We start from the raw sequence: 13,938 nt of genomic DNA, 5'->3' as shown, positions 1-13,938 counted from the left end.
GTTTAGCTGTCCTTGCTGCATCTAGCAGAAGATTGAAAGTGCAGAGATGCAATTGTGCTCTATATAAGAAGCTGAATTCCAGAAATGAATGAAAATGACTTGAGAAAATGGCTTAAGACAAAGTTTATATATATATATTAAAATATTTAAAGTTTTAGCCATTCATGTGGATGCATTCATGGGGATTTGAGGACTGGTTGCAATGAGCCAATCACAGTGATGTGGAGGCACCACCTTCTCATTGAAGCACTGCATGTCATTTGGAAATTAGACCTGGGACCTGGGGTACCGAAACGGACACTACCTGTTGGTGGTGGTTTAATTTCGGTTGCACCGAAACTGTGGCATGATCCGCGTGAATGTGAAAGCAACTCGAACTCGGGTGCGCACTTTTTCAGGAAGTAAAGTAACCTGCACATGCATTTTAGCAAATGGCAACGTCATTAGTTAAAAAAACACATGTAATAATTGATGACAGTGGTGATGATTTACCTTGGATACAAGCGAGAGTGAGCGTGCAGCGAAGTCGGCTAGCGCACATAGTGAGTACTATCAGAGCGGATAATGTAAAAGCCGGCTATTCGGCCCAACTTCCGGTTTCAAAATAGCCAGTAAAGGACGCGCGTGTTCAATTCTTTCCAGCATCTCAAAGGAATTTGGTTAAATAAGACACATGTTCTCATATGCAATTGTCTCGTTTTAATCTGACTCCATGAATTTAAAAAGTTTAATGTGCAATAAGGTTATGTTTACACTTAAAATAGTTACAACATGAATGTAATGAGAATTTAAACCATTTGTAACCAGCATAAATGTAAAATGTTACCTGAGAGAGAGAGAGAAAGAAAGAGAGAGGGAAAGAGAGAGAGAGAGAGAGAGAGAGAGAGAGAGAGAGAGAGAGACAAAGGCAGAGCCTCTCCCTCAAGACCAGCTCAGCATCCAAAGTAAAAGCGCCAGAAGAACATTTACAATCCTGTTTTGTCATCTCCCCCCGACCATGTGACTAACACTCAGGTGTGAGACATTCAAACTGACCAATCAGACCATCACAATTTCCCCCATTGTCCAAAAGCTTTGGCCTACAGGCCCACATCAGTCTTAGCACTGCTGTGCTGGAAATGTCTGAGAGAAAAGCAAGTGTCTTTGTTGCGTTGAAATAATCTTGGATTATTTCCAACCTTACAGGATAATGAATGGCCCACAATCTGCTGTCTCCTCAAGAGTCAGTTTTCAAGCAGCAGAATGCCGTCTTCATGCGACGCACACACAGTAAACCCAAGCAGTTCCCTCTGCTGTGCATAATCAAATCATGATTAAAAAACATAATATATTGACCCCCATCATGTTTTCTATCATGCGCCGTGCATGATTGTGATGACGTAAGATGGACACAATTGCACAAGGGTTCGAAAAAATCAAGTTGAAGCTGTATCTTAATTCAGAGGCTGCATCCTTCGAAGGCGCGAACGTCGGACTGAGCATTGTTAAATGGGACGGTCTAGCCAACTGTCTGAAAAAAAGGAAGTGTTCTCAAACTGTCTAAATATGTGAATCTTGGTCCATTTCTGTATATAATAAAGATTATAAACTATATAAAACCAGCTTCAGCTTATATAAAAAATAAGGCGGCTTCTCTGCAATGTTTCTCAAAAAACCTGCGTTCTGTTTTATTCAGTTCCGCGCCGTTTAGCTGTCGCGCGTGTGTGTCTGTAACGCGCACACCCGGTATTCTATCCTTATCTATTCTGTGAAAGTCAAGTAATTTATGATCATGAATGATTACCGTCTACTCAGACCATCCCTAAAAACCCAACATTTGCTGAGCTATTTGACCATTTACACCTTGAGGCATCTTGCATTGTGGGCACAATTGCATCCTCTCTGCACTTGCATTTCTGTAGTTACTATGAAGATATATCACCTCATGTTGCCTCTGAAAGATAAAGCTGCCCTGTTAAGCTTAAATGTAATGACCCATTAGGCACACGAGTTACACAGTATATTTCTCATATGGGTGAACTGAGGACCTTGGTCTCAATGATCTTCGTGTCTCCTTTTTTCCCCTCAAAACCTGTCTTTCTCCTGCAATTTTTTATTCGCCACCATAATCTCATCATTTATTCCTCTCCTTCCCTTCTTTTAACCTCTCTGTCACTTTCACTTTGCCTCACTATTCTCATCATTTTCATTTTTCATCGTGTCTTTTATCTTCTTGGTCATGACTTCTTTTAAACCCTCTATTTGCTTCTCACCACTTTTCATCCTTTCCTTTCCTTTCATCCTGCTTTCTCTCCTTTCTCATTGCGTTCCCCCGGTGCTGTCAGGAACCCCTGTGTGGCTGTACATGCAGGTGGCCCCCATCAGGAATGAGAACGATAAGGTGGTCCTGTTCCTCTGCACTTTTAAGGATATCACTGTCTTCAAGCAGCCCATTGAAGATGAGACCACCAGAGGTAAGGACTCTAAACCTCATCTTGTAGAATTTTGCTGATTTTTTGTTGTAGAAATTGCATCAGGACACCAAAAAACTTGTTTTGATGCATCATGTTTAATTTTTTGACTTTTCTCTTGAACGAAATGATGCAACTAATTTATGTCAAATGGTTGCATAAATGCAATCTGGATGATCAATGATATTTTATTCGACTACATTTTAAATGTCAACATCCCTTCAAAATTGTCAGTATGTGTCAGTTAAATAATTGTATTTGTATTTTTCTCTTGTTTTCATGTACGGTAAACAATATTCTTAAAACAAGATAAATCTACATGGGAAGCAATACTTTTTGATTTCAGAGAATATCTCTTGAGTTAAGTTTATTTTTCATAACCTGTTAACAAATTTCTTTATTTAAATGACTTGATTTAATGATTGATTATTTATTTATTTGTTTATTTCATTTTTAAAAAGTATGTTAAAGTATACCTCACAACACAATTGAGAGGTTTATATAAAAATGCCCCTAATATCTTACAAAATAATATTCCTAATAAATATCCCTAATATTTTATACAATATTTCAAGTAGATTGATATTATGTTAAAGATGTTTAGATATTTTACTGAAAAAACATGAACATCAGAACAACTTTCTGACATTATGTTTTAATGTTATTTAAAGTACATTATGATAAATACTTTGCTTGTTACATATATGTGCAACATTTCAGCCTATGATAAATTATAAATGTTAGCTAGATTATTTTCAATTACCTGTCTAGCAATGAATGTTTATGCTGAAATGTAATTGGTTTGTATTTTAAAAGAAATATTTTGAGTGTCATTATGCGTAGTGAGTTGACGCACATGATTTATGTTTCGCGCTTCAGAACTTCTGTTAAGGGAACATAGTGAGCATCAATGCTTCGTGGTTTTCATGGTGCATTGTGGGACTTTTTAGGATGCAAACGTTTTAGTGCACTGGGAAGATTTTGTGATTTAGACTGCCCTTAAAAAGGCTCTGACAGGGCCTTAATCAGTGCCCTGACGACTAAACTTGGGAGCTGATTGAGACGCACCCTTAGTCTTCCCCTGGCCACGGACTGGAGACTAGCATGGAATTTTCTCACTCAAACCACTGCCTGCTGTTGCTTCTGATTGCTTTTAGAGGGAAAGGCTGCTCATAACTGCTGGTCTAAGATCAGTTTTCACCGTAGGACATTGGCGATTTGGCAAAAGATCCCTTGTGGATTAGTGTTTGCACTTTGGAGAGCGTCATATGTTTCTATTTACAATGTAGACAGCTTTATTGATTATAACAGAATTCATGAGATCACGTCATCACGCCCAAAATGTAAACTAAAAAAGGTGATATATAAGCAATTCAGAATTTGAATGCATAACCAGCAGCCACGCACACGCTGCTAAATTTTGGGAGTGACATTTGCTTAATTCATGTATATTCATGTAATAGTCTCATTTGATTGGGTGGAACAGACTGTCAATCTGAGTGTGCCAGTGCCACACTGGTCCTTATATAACCTCGCCACTGGTTGGATGTGTTTTTACTGTGTGGTGCAGCCTGCTTGGCACAATAGTGCATGGTAGTTTAATGAGATTGACAAGCTGTCACTTTAGGTTGGAGAGTGCTGCTTATGGGCAGAACTGCAGTCAGCCGTGGAGCGTTCCTTGTATATATGTGCATTTATGATTGATGGGCATTGTCAGATCCCACTTTTTCCTTCATTTACTCTCTCTTTCTGCTTTTCTCTCTCTCGATCTCTTATAAACCAGTGGCTATTTTCCTTGTCAGCTTGTGCCACTGCTAAACTGAAGCACTTGTCCTTTGACAGTGATCCTAGCCCACACAGGAGCTCTTTAAAGACACACACACACACACACACACACACACACACACACACACACACACACACAGGTATATATGGAATTTCCCCTCAGAGACTTGATAGCAGCTGCTGTCACTTTATGGCAGTGCACCTGTGTCCAGCTGAGTCTCTTGTCAGTGGGTGTGTACAGAGCGACAGGAAATGGCATTAAAGTTCAGTGAATATCACTATCTAACAGATGGATAGCCAATCAGATGTATAGATTTATTCACGTGAAAATTCTCGGCATTAACAATATTTTAGTAGATTTCATTAAAAGACAAATTAAACCCAATGTTGTCACTCACTATCAAGATTGATTTAGACATCGTAATGTTTGTTTTCCCTAAAATTGTTATTGTACATATATATACAATAACAATACCCCCCCCCCCTCATACCTGTCCCACCCACTTTTAAGAACAAAGTTACGCCACTGTTAAAATGTCAATGAAGACAGTGATTTCAGTGTGACTGTGGGCTCAACCACTTACTGCTATTACCTTCTCCAAGTTGTTTAACCAAAAATACTACTTGCCTAGCCATATGTATCCTTATGACTTTTATTAAATATTTATGAATATAGAAAATTATGCATCACAAGGTGACTGCTCTAACATTCCTTTGACGGCCTCTATTGTGGCCGTGTCGAGAATATGAGCTGCTTATATCCCATCACACCATATACCACAAACTTTATTTAAGCGTCTATCAGGCATTCAAATCACCTACAGTGATTACTTTGTAAATGAAGGACTCTTTGCCCTTATCAAAATGTTAATCTATGCCGCTCCTGACCCTTGATGCACTTAGAAATATTAACAGCACAATCAGATTATTCATAGCCTGGCACGTCTCTTGAGCCTGTTGTTTGGTAAATATGAGATCTGTTGTTCTAAAGGGGCATTTGTTAAACGTCACACTCCAGGTGTGTATTCAGTATTGCTTCATGAATAGCTCATGTGCACATACTGATGAGAGAGAGCAGTAGGTATACTAAGCCAAAAATCACCAAAATGCACCAAATCAGTATATTAGAATGATTTCTAAAGGATCATGAGACACTGAAGACTGGAGTATCGGTGCTGAAAATTCAGCTTTGCCATCACAGCCATACATTTCCTGTTAAAATATATCAAATATTGTTAACAGTTATTTTAAATTGCAAAAATATTTCCCAATGCTTCTGCTGTATCAATAAATGCAGCTTTGGTGAGCATAAGAGACTTCCTTCAAGAACATTACACATCTTACAACCCCACACTTGAACTGTAGTATAAGTATATTATACACATTATCACCTTCTATAATATCATATTATTAATGTTTATTAATGTTACTAAATCAAAATAATTAAAATAATATGAGATTGAAGCGAACTGTTCCTTCAAGCCAGACTTTGCCTTCCGCTGGTATTTTTTAAGGTAAAGAATTACACGCATTGTGCATAGTTAGTGAAGCTTTTCGTTTTATTTGCATCACAGGAAGTATTTTGTAATTAGTTGTATAACAGAGATCTTCCCTAGAGCTTCGTTCCATGTGACTCTACCACCCCTGGGGAGAGGATAGAGCTAAAAGCAAGAGTACTGTATGTGTGTTCATGTATGTGTCCATGTATGCTGGGCTCAAAATCCCATTGGAATAGTGTTCCTGTCTGTAAGGCTCTGCTCTGCACTGGTGGTCCAATGAAATATGCAAAGCAACTGCATAATAAAGCACCATTAGGCGTCAGTGCTCCCAATGAACACTGGGTTATTTTGTGTCGACTGTGTATTCGTCCCTAGAGTTTAAATAATTTGTGAATACATTTAAAGCAGAAGAGAGTGTGCCCTCTCTCTGAAGACCTCTGACCTATCAGCATGGTCACATTGATGGTGACTTACCCAGGGGCACAAACTTCAAATAATAGCAAATAGGGAAGGAAAACGAGGAATGAATATGGGCTCCATGGCAACAGTGAAACCCTTTGAGATCCTTCCAGATCTTTCTGTAAGCATCTGATAGTTACCTGGAGAGGATTTTCAGCTCATCAAATGTATACTTTAGGACCTCGGGATTGACAAGAGCATACATTGAGAGCTAGCCTGTAGAAGTTGAAGGGAACATCAACACTCAAAAAGGAAGAAACTGTGTTTATACAGTAGTTAGGTTCAGAGCTATATATATAAATGCATTCAGAATTAGTTTGTTCGTGTGTTTCATTACCTTATTTGCTTAATTCCTTTAGTGAATTGGGCGGCAAAACAATGCAAACATCATGTGCAAATAAATGCTGCTATCATGGGTGTGATTCTATTAGTGAAATCTCCCTTAAGTCTGTGTGTCCTTGACTGTTGCATGTCTGCAGTCTAGCAGGCACAGTTTGCCACTCTTCTGCCAGATGTGGTGCATTCGGGGAAACATATGCTCCATTGTAGTTTAGGTCTGATAGTGTTCTATTAGGCTGTGATGGCCAATCCGAGACTTCTCTGAGGCTTTGCCATGTGGCCACTCGACACAGGCTACCCAGCGCCGCTTTTCCCCTGTGGAAGGACTATATCTGGAAGACGCCTAAGGTGTCCTGTGCAGTGACTCTGTGCCCTAAAACAGCCAGATGGCCTGAACAATCCATTGGTTTTCTCCTTTTCTTCCTTCTGTCTGTGAAATTTTTTCGTGTCTTTCCTTTTCCCCGTCATCGGTTTCTAAACTGTTTTTATTTATTTGTTACAACATTGTCACTATGACAATGGTACACTATAAAACCTAAAACGACCATAAAAAAAGAATAATATTTAAACAACTTTTCATCTCAAATAATACTGTAAGGGTGAGTCAGAGGCTTGAAGATCCATTTGCAGTATTTTATTCACACAAGTTATAAAGCAGAGAGAAGCAGACATGTACTGGTGCAGACACAGTTAAAGGGATAATCCAGAACTCGTAACGAAACACAGGCGAAGGTCGAGGCAGGCAGCAAAGGTTCATAAAACAGAGTCCAGGCGGGGATCAAAGACACAGATAATAAACAGGCAGGGAATAACGCTCGGAAATGTCAGCAGGGCAAAACAAGACTTCGCAAAGTAACAATGGGGAGACAGTCCAGATAAAGGGAAGATAATAATCCACAGGTGACGGTGATGAGAATGATAAGACAAACTATGCAGGGCTGGGAATAGATAATGACCGGGGGGAGAGAAGGGAATTGCAGTCCTAGAATTCCGGAGAGAGGGAGCGGATGAAACCAGAGGGAGGCGTAGCTGAGCGATTTGTGACAGAGCCCCCCCCCTGCGAGCGGCTCCGGAAGCGAGGGCCTGTCCGGCGGCGAGGTCGTCCACGGGGTCTAGGTGCGGGTCGATCTGGGTGGTCTTGATGGAAACTGGTGAGTAATGAGGGGTCTAGAATGTCCTGAGACCTAACCCAGGAGCGCTCCTCTGGGCCGTATCCCTCCCAGTCAATGAGATACTGTAGACCACCGCCGCGGCGTCTGGAATCCAGGACCCCTCGCACCCGGTATGCCTCTGCGCCACCGACCTCAATGGGAGGAGCCTGCACTGGCGCGGTCACCTCCTGGGCCACCTCTCTCCTGGGGGTAGTAGCGGGTCTGAAAAGAGACATATGAAAAGTAGGTGAGATGCGGTAATGAGCAGGTAGTGCCAAACGGAACGAGACAGGAGTGATCTGGCGGAGAATCTTGAATGGGCCGATGAATCGAGGAGAAAGTTTCCTGCAGGGGAGTTTAAGGCGGAGATCTCTGGTGGAAAGCCACACCCACTGGCCTGGCCTGTAGAGGGGACCCCTGCGCCTTCTGCGATTTGCGTGCTGCTGATAGTGGCGGATAGCGCGCTGCAAGTGGACGTGGGCGGAGTCCCAGGTAGCCTCACTGCGCCGTAACCAAGCGTCCACTGCGGGGAGATCAGATGGTTCTCCAGTCCACGGGAAGAGCGGAGGTTGAAAGCCTAAAACACATTGGAAAGGGGTTAATCCTGTAGCTGGTTTCAGCAGCGAGTTTTGGGCGTACTCAGCCCAAACCAGAAAACGACTCCAATCGTGCTGGTTCTGATGGCAATAGGTGCGCAGGAAACGGATGAGATCTTGATTGAGCCGTTCTACCTGACCGTTGGCCTGAGGATGATACCCAGATGTGAGGCTTACGTTGATGTTCAGTTTGTTGCAGAGCTCTCTCCAGACTCGAGATGTAAACTGGGGTCCACGATCTGAAACAATGTCGTCTGGAAGTCCGAAGAGACGAAACACATGATTTAAAAGAGCTTCCGCTGTCTGAAGGGCAGTAGGCAATCCCACCATAGGGATAAAGCGACATGACTTGGAAAAACGATCGACTACTGACAGGATGGTTGTGAATCCCTGAGACTGAGGCAGATCCGTGACAAAGTCCACGGCAACGTGTGACCAGGGACGCTGAGGAATGGGTAGGGGTTGTAAGAGACCAGCAGGTTTGAGATGCGAGGATTTGACGGTGCTGCAGGTTACACATTGATGGATGAAAGTGATGATGTCGGCTTGCAAGGTGGGCCACCAGAAACTGTTAGAAACGAGCTGAGTGGTAGCAGAAATACCGGGATGTCCGGCGCTGGGAGTGCAATGAACCCATTGAAGAACACGATGGCGGAGCTCGTGAGGAACATAGTGTCGATCCGCAGGACATTCAGGTGGAGCAGCGTGATTTTGTTGTGAAGCGATAACCTCAGCCATTATGTCCCATTGCACGGGTGCCACGATCAGCGTGGAGGGAAGAATCGACTCAGGTTTGGAAGGTTCAAAGGGACTGTCGAACAGACGAGAGAGCGCGTCCGCCTTCCCGTTCTTAGACCCCGGTCTGTAGGTGATTCTGAAGGCAAATCTGGAAAAGAACAGAGACCAGCGAGCTTGACGCGCGTTCAAACGCTTGGCGGATCTGATGTACTCCAAGTTCCTGTGGTCTGTGAGGACAGTGAAGGGTTGACGCGCGCCCTCCAACCAATGTCTCCATTCTTCAAAAGCCGCCTTCATGGCTAGGAGTTCACGATCGCCCACATCATAGTTACGTTCTGCTGAGTTGAGCTTGCGAGAATGAAAGGCGCAGGGGAACATTTTAGCCGGGTTGCCATGACGCTGAGATAGAATAGCACCCACTCCGGTGTTAGAAGCGTCCACCTCCACGATAAACTCCTTCTCAGGATCAGGGTGATGAAGGATGGGGGCCGTGGTGAACTTCTCCTTCAGCCGTTCAAATGCAGAAGTGCACTCGGGGGACCACTTGAATCTCCTCCCCCCCCCCTGGAGAAGGGATGTGAGAGGAGCCACGATAATACTGAAATTGCGAATGAATCTGCGATAAAAGTTTGCAAACCCCAGGAAGCGTTGTAACTCCTTCACAGAAGAGGGTTGCGGCCAATTGACCACTGCTTGGACCTTGCTGTCATCCATAAAGACCCCTTCGGCGCTGATAATGTAGCCCAGGAAAGAGATTCGGGTCTGATGAAATTCGCATTTCTGGATCTTGGCATATAACTGATTGTCAATTAGGCGTTTCAGAACGGCTCGCACATCCCTAACGTGCGCTTCGAGAGTCTCAGAATAGATCAGGATGTCATCGATGTAGACAATGACGTTATGGTTGAGCATGTCTCGGAAGATTTCGTTGACGAAAGCCTGGAACACGGAGGGACTATTGGAAAGTCCGAACGGCATAACCCGATATTCGTAGTGGCCGGAAGTAGTTGAAAAGGCCGTCTTCCACTCGTCACCCCTCCGTATCCGGATTAGATTGTATGCGTTCCGCAGGTCCAGCTTGGTGAAGAACCGAGCTGTGCGAAGCATCTCCAGGGCAGCAGGAACTAAAGGCAGGGGATAGCGATATTTAACAGTCACCTCATTTAGACCCCGAAAGTCAATGCAAGGCCGGAGACCGCCGTCCTTTTTTTTTACAAAAAAGAATCCAGCTGAAGCCGGGGAAGTGGAGGTAGTGATGAAGCCCTTGGACAGTTGCTCGTCGATGTACGTTTTCATGGACTCCGTCTCAGGCTGAGATAGCGGGTAAACTCTTCCGCGAGGTGGTACTGCCCCAGGTAAAAGTTCAATGGCACAGTCGCCAGCTCGATGAGGAGGTAGTAAATCAGCTTCTTTCTCGCTGAATGCCAGGCTTAAAGGGGGGGTAAAATACTTAGTTTCAGTCAATCTCATGTTAATCTTGAGTACCTATAGAGTAATAGTGCGTCCTTCATATCTCCAAAAAGTCTTTAGTTTCATCATATTTATAAAATAAAAATACAGCTTTCCGATTCTTACCGGAAAAAGCCGAGGTCCTTGATTCTGGGCGTGGGCGGAGCTATAGAGTCAAGCGGGAGCGCCCGGGAAGGTTTGCTTATTATCGATCGTGGTGCGGTAGGCCATATTACTATATATATATAGTATTTGGTTTGCAAATCCAGCGACGACCTCGGCCTTGTTAATAAAACATTCGTCACTGAAATGACCAGAACACAAAACCGCACTTGCCACACTCCTTTGCTGTCCCGGAAATACAAACTGCATCCACTGTTCCAGTAACACTGGGTTCTTTAGGAAGCTGAACAAGGTAGCTAAACTGTCCCTCACATCCCAAAACACACTTTTTTGGAGACATTCTTGACATCAACCATTCCTATTTAGCGCTGCTGATGATGATTTCCGGTAGTAGCGCGTCGATGCATAGATATTGGATATTATATAGAGATATATGATGTCTATGCGCCGATGAGCGCGGTCTTTCTCTCCTCTGGTCGACGTGTGCGTGAACGCGCTTTTCCGAGAGCAATGCTCATATAAGGAGTTCCACTCTGGTCTACGTCATTAGATCTACGATAGAAAAAAACCAGCCGAAACGTGTTGCAATCCGGAAGTATGATCTTCAGCACAGAAATTCTCTGTTATTCGTTCAAAATAACTTTTCAAACTTTGGCCATTATTAGCATGAGAATCCATCTCTTTAACACTGTAAACAACTCTGAATACATGAAACACCATTGTACCCCCCCTTTAAATCATGATAAACTGCCGGTACATCTTGAAGATTCAGATCTTTAGCTGGGGCGAGGCATGCTTCAGGACCTTGGACAGCGGGTGCGCAGTTCTTCTGACAATAGGAAGACCACTGGGAAATCCCTCTCTCCGACCAGGAAATATGTGGATTGTGATTCTCCAACCAGGGAAATCCTAGAATTACAGGGTGTAGAGGTGAATTAATGGTGTAAAGCTGTATAGTTTCTGTGTGCTGCGAGCCGATGTTAAGAGTGAGGGGTTGTGTGATGTACTGCACCCTTCCTGTCCCCAGGGGGCGCCCGTCCAGTGCTGCCACCGCCATATGATGCTCACAGGGAATAAGGGAAAGACAATGAGTTTTAGCGAAAGCGAGATCAACAAAACTCCCTGCAGCTCCAGAATCAATTAAAGCGGTCGTGTTAACACTCTTTCCATTAGAATACAGGGTAATTTCCAACACAAGAGAATTTAAAGTTGAAACATGAGGACTCACCGCAACAGAATCTGTGGATGTGGATCTCCCAGGGGGTCTCACAGGACAGGACGCTCTCAAGTGACCAGGTTGCGCGCAATACATGCATAGGTTATTCCGCCTCCTCCTCTCACGCTCGGCCGAAGAGATGTGTGTGAAGCCGATCTGCATAGGCTCGGGTTCTGTGCTGACAGAAGGATTAACAAAGAGGTTAGTTTTGTACGATGAGCGTCGAGCCCGGATGAGGTGGTCGAGACGGATGGCGAGGTCCATGATCTGATTTAAAGTCTTTCCATCATCGCGGCAGGCTAGCTCTCCCTGAAGTTCAGAGATGAGACCCTTGCGGTACAGAAGCTTGAGAGGTTCCTCAGTCCAGTTCGTCTGAGCAGCGAGTGTCCGAAACGTGAGAGTGTAGTCAGACGCTGTGGAGGTTCCTTGGCGTAATGAAAGAAGAAGTTCCCCCGGATCCCTTCCATCTGCTGGATGTTCGAACACCTCTCTGAAGTGCTTAACGAAAAGATCATACGAGAAAGTAGAGAGCTGACCTCCTGACCACATCGCCGTTGCCCACTCCAGCGCTTTTCCAGTGAGGAGCGAACACACAAAGGAGATACGGCTGTCGTCGGTGGCGTGCTCCCGTGACTGGTTAAAATAAATCTCACACTGCATCAGGAAACCTTTACACGAGATAGGTGATCCATTGAATTTTTCAGGGTGAGACATTCTGAGATTGTTGGAAGAGGTACTCACAACAGGCTGAGGAAGAGCTGGCGCGGCAGGTGCAGGAGCTTGATTAGCGGCCGTGATTGCTGGAGTGAGTGCTTGAACAGATTTTACCAGTTCTTCAGTGAGATTAGTCAGTTTAACCAACTGCTGGCGATGTGCGACCAGCTCTGATGCTTGTGACGAAACTTCATGGGCCAGGCGGTGGAAATCTGCTGGATCCGTTGGTGGCGAAGTCTTCTGTAAGGGTGAGTCAGAGGCTTGAAGATCCATTTGCAGTATTTTATTCACACAAGTTATAAAGCAGAGAGAAGCAGACATGTACTGGTGCAGACACAGTTAAAGGGATAATCCAGAACTCGTAACGAAACACAGGCGAAGGTCGAGGCAGGCAGCAAAGGTTCATAAAACAGAGTCCAGGCGGGGATCAAAGACACAGATAATAAACAGGCAGGGAATAACGCTCGGAAATGTCAGCAGGGCAAAACAAGACTTCGCAAAGTAACAATGGGGAGACAGTCCAGATAAAGGGAAGATAATAATCCACAGGTGACGGTGATGAGAATGATAAGACAAACTATGCAGGGCTGGGAATAGATAATGACCGGGGGGAGAGAAGGGAATTGCAGTCCTAGAATTCCGGAGAGAGGGAGCGGATGAAACCAGAGGGAGGCGTAGCTGAGCGATTTGTGACAAATACACATTCAGTTACATTAAGTGACCTGGGGTTTTGCTTCATTTAAATAAAAGGAGGGATGAGTCCGAAAGGACTTTTTCTGGTAAAAAAACACACACATTATTCCATAAATGCTTGACTTGTATTGATTGAGTTTAACTTGTAATGAATCCAGAAACTTCTTTTAACTTACATGTAGCCAGTTTGCTCTGACATAAATCTGTTCCCCCCTGAATGGACTTGAACAGACCAGCGTGCTATTTTCATACATCCTACCAATAAGTGCACACGGCTGATTTCCTCTCCTTATCCCTTCACTGAGTTTATTGTTCATGTGGCCGTGCAGAAAGTCTTCCCCTCTATGTCCCTGTTGTAATGAGAGAGAGTGGCTGCAAGAGCTCCGCTGTGCTCAGACTTACTCTGGCACTGTATTGTTGTGTTTGTACATTCATGAGATGTGACTTAAATGGGTGAGCCGCACTGTTATTAATGTTTTACTTCTTTTCCCACCTTTTAAAAACGGTCCGTCCGTCGTGAAAGCAAAAAGAGCGTGAATGAGATTAGTGGTAAAACATGGCAGTTACATTGGAACACACTTTGTAATCACTTGTTAAAGATCTTCTTGTGCAGTACTTAACTAACTCAACTGACTTTAGGGTTATTGGGCTCAAAAGAAAAAAAACTTCCCATCAGTCTTTATTACGGTAATGAGAAAGCAATGATTTTTCATCATAAAGAAATGT

General features: G+C 43.7%; 1 protein-coding gene across 4 annotated transcripts in view; it reads left to right on the top strand.

Moving 5' to 3' along the window:
* kcnh5a (potassium voltage-gated channel, subfamily H (eag-related), member 5a) overlaps nucleotides 1–13,938 on the top strand; it is a 139,158-nt gene that overhangs the window by 38,454 nt on the left and 86,766 nt on the right. For all 4 annotated transcript variants that reach the window (XM_079639699.1, XM_079639698.1, XM_079639696.1 and 1 more), the window contains one exon: nucleotides 2,325–2,453. In XM_079639699.1, the coding sequence (XP_079495825.1) occupies nucleotides 2,325–2,453 (129 nt within the window). The remainder of the gene's footprint in view (nucleotides 1–2,324; nucleotides 2,454–13,938) is intronic.

This window comes from Phoxinus phoxinus (genome assembly GCF_949152265.1).
Source record: "Phoxinus phoxinus genome assembly, chromosome: 16".
Classification (NCBI taxonomy): Eukaryota; Metazoa; Chordata; class Actinopteri; order Cypriniformes; family Leuciscidae; genus Phoxinus; species Phoxinus phoxinus.
Note: the sequence above shows the minus strand (reverse complement) of the source record. Positions and strands in the feature narration are given on the sequence as shown.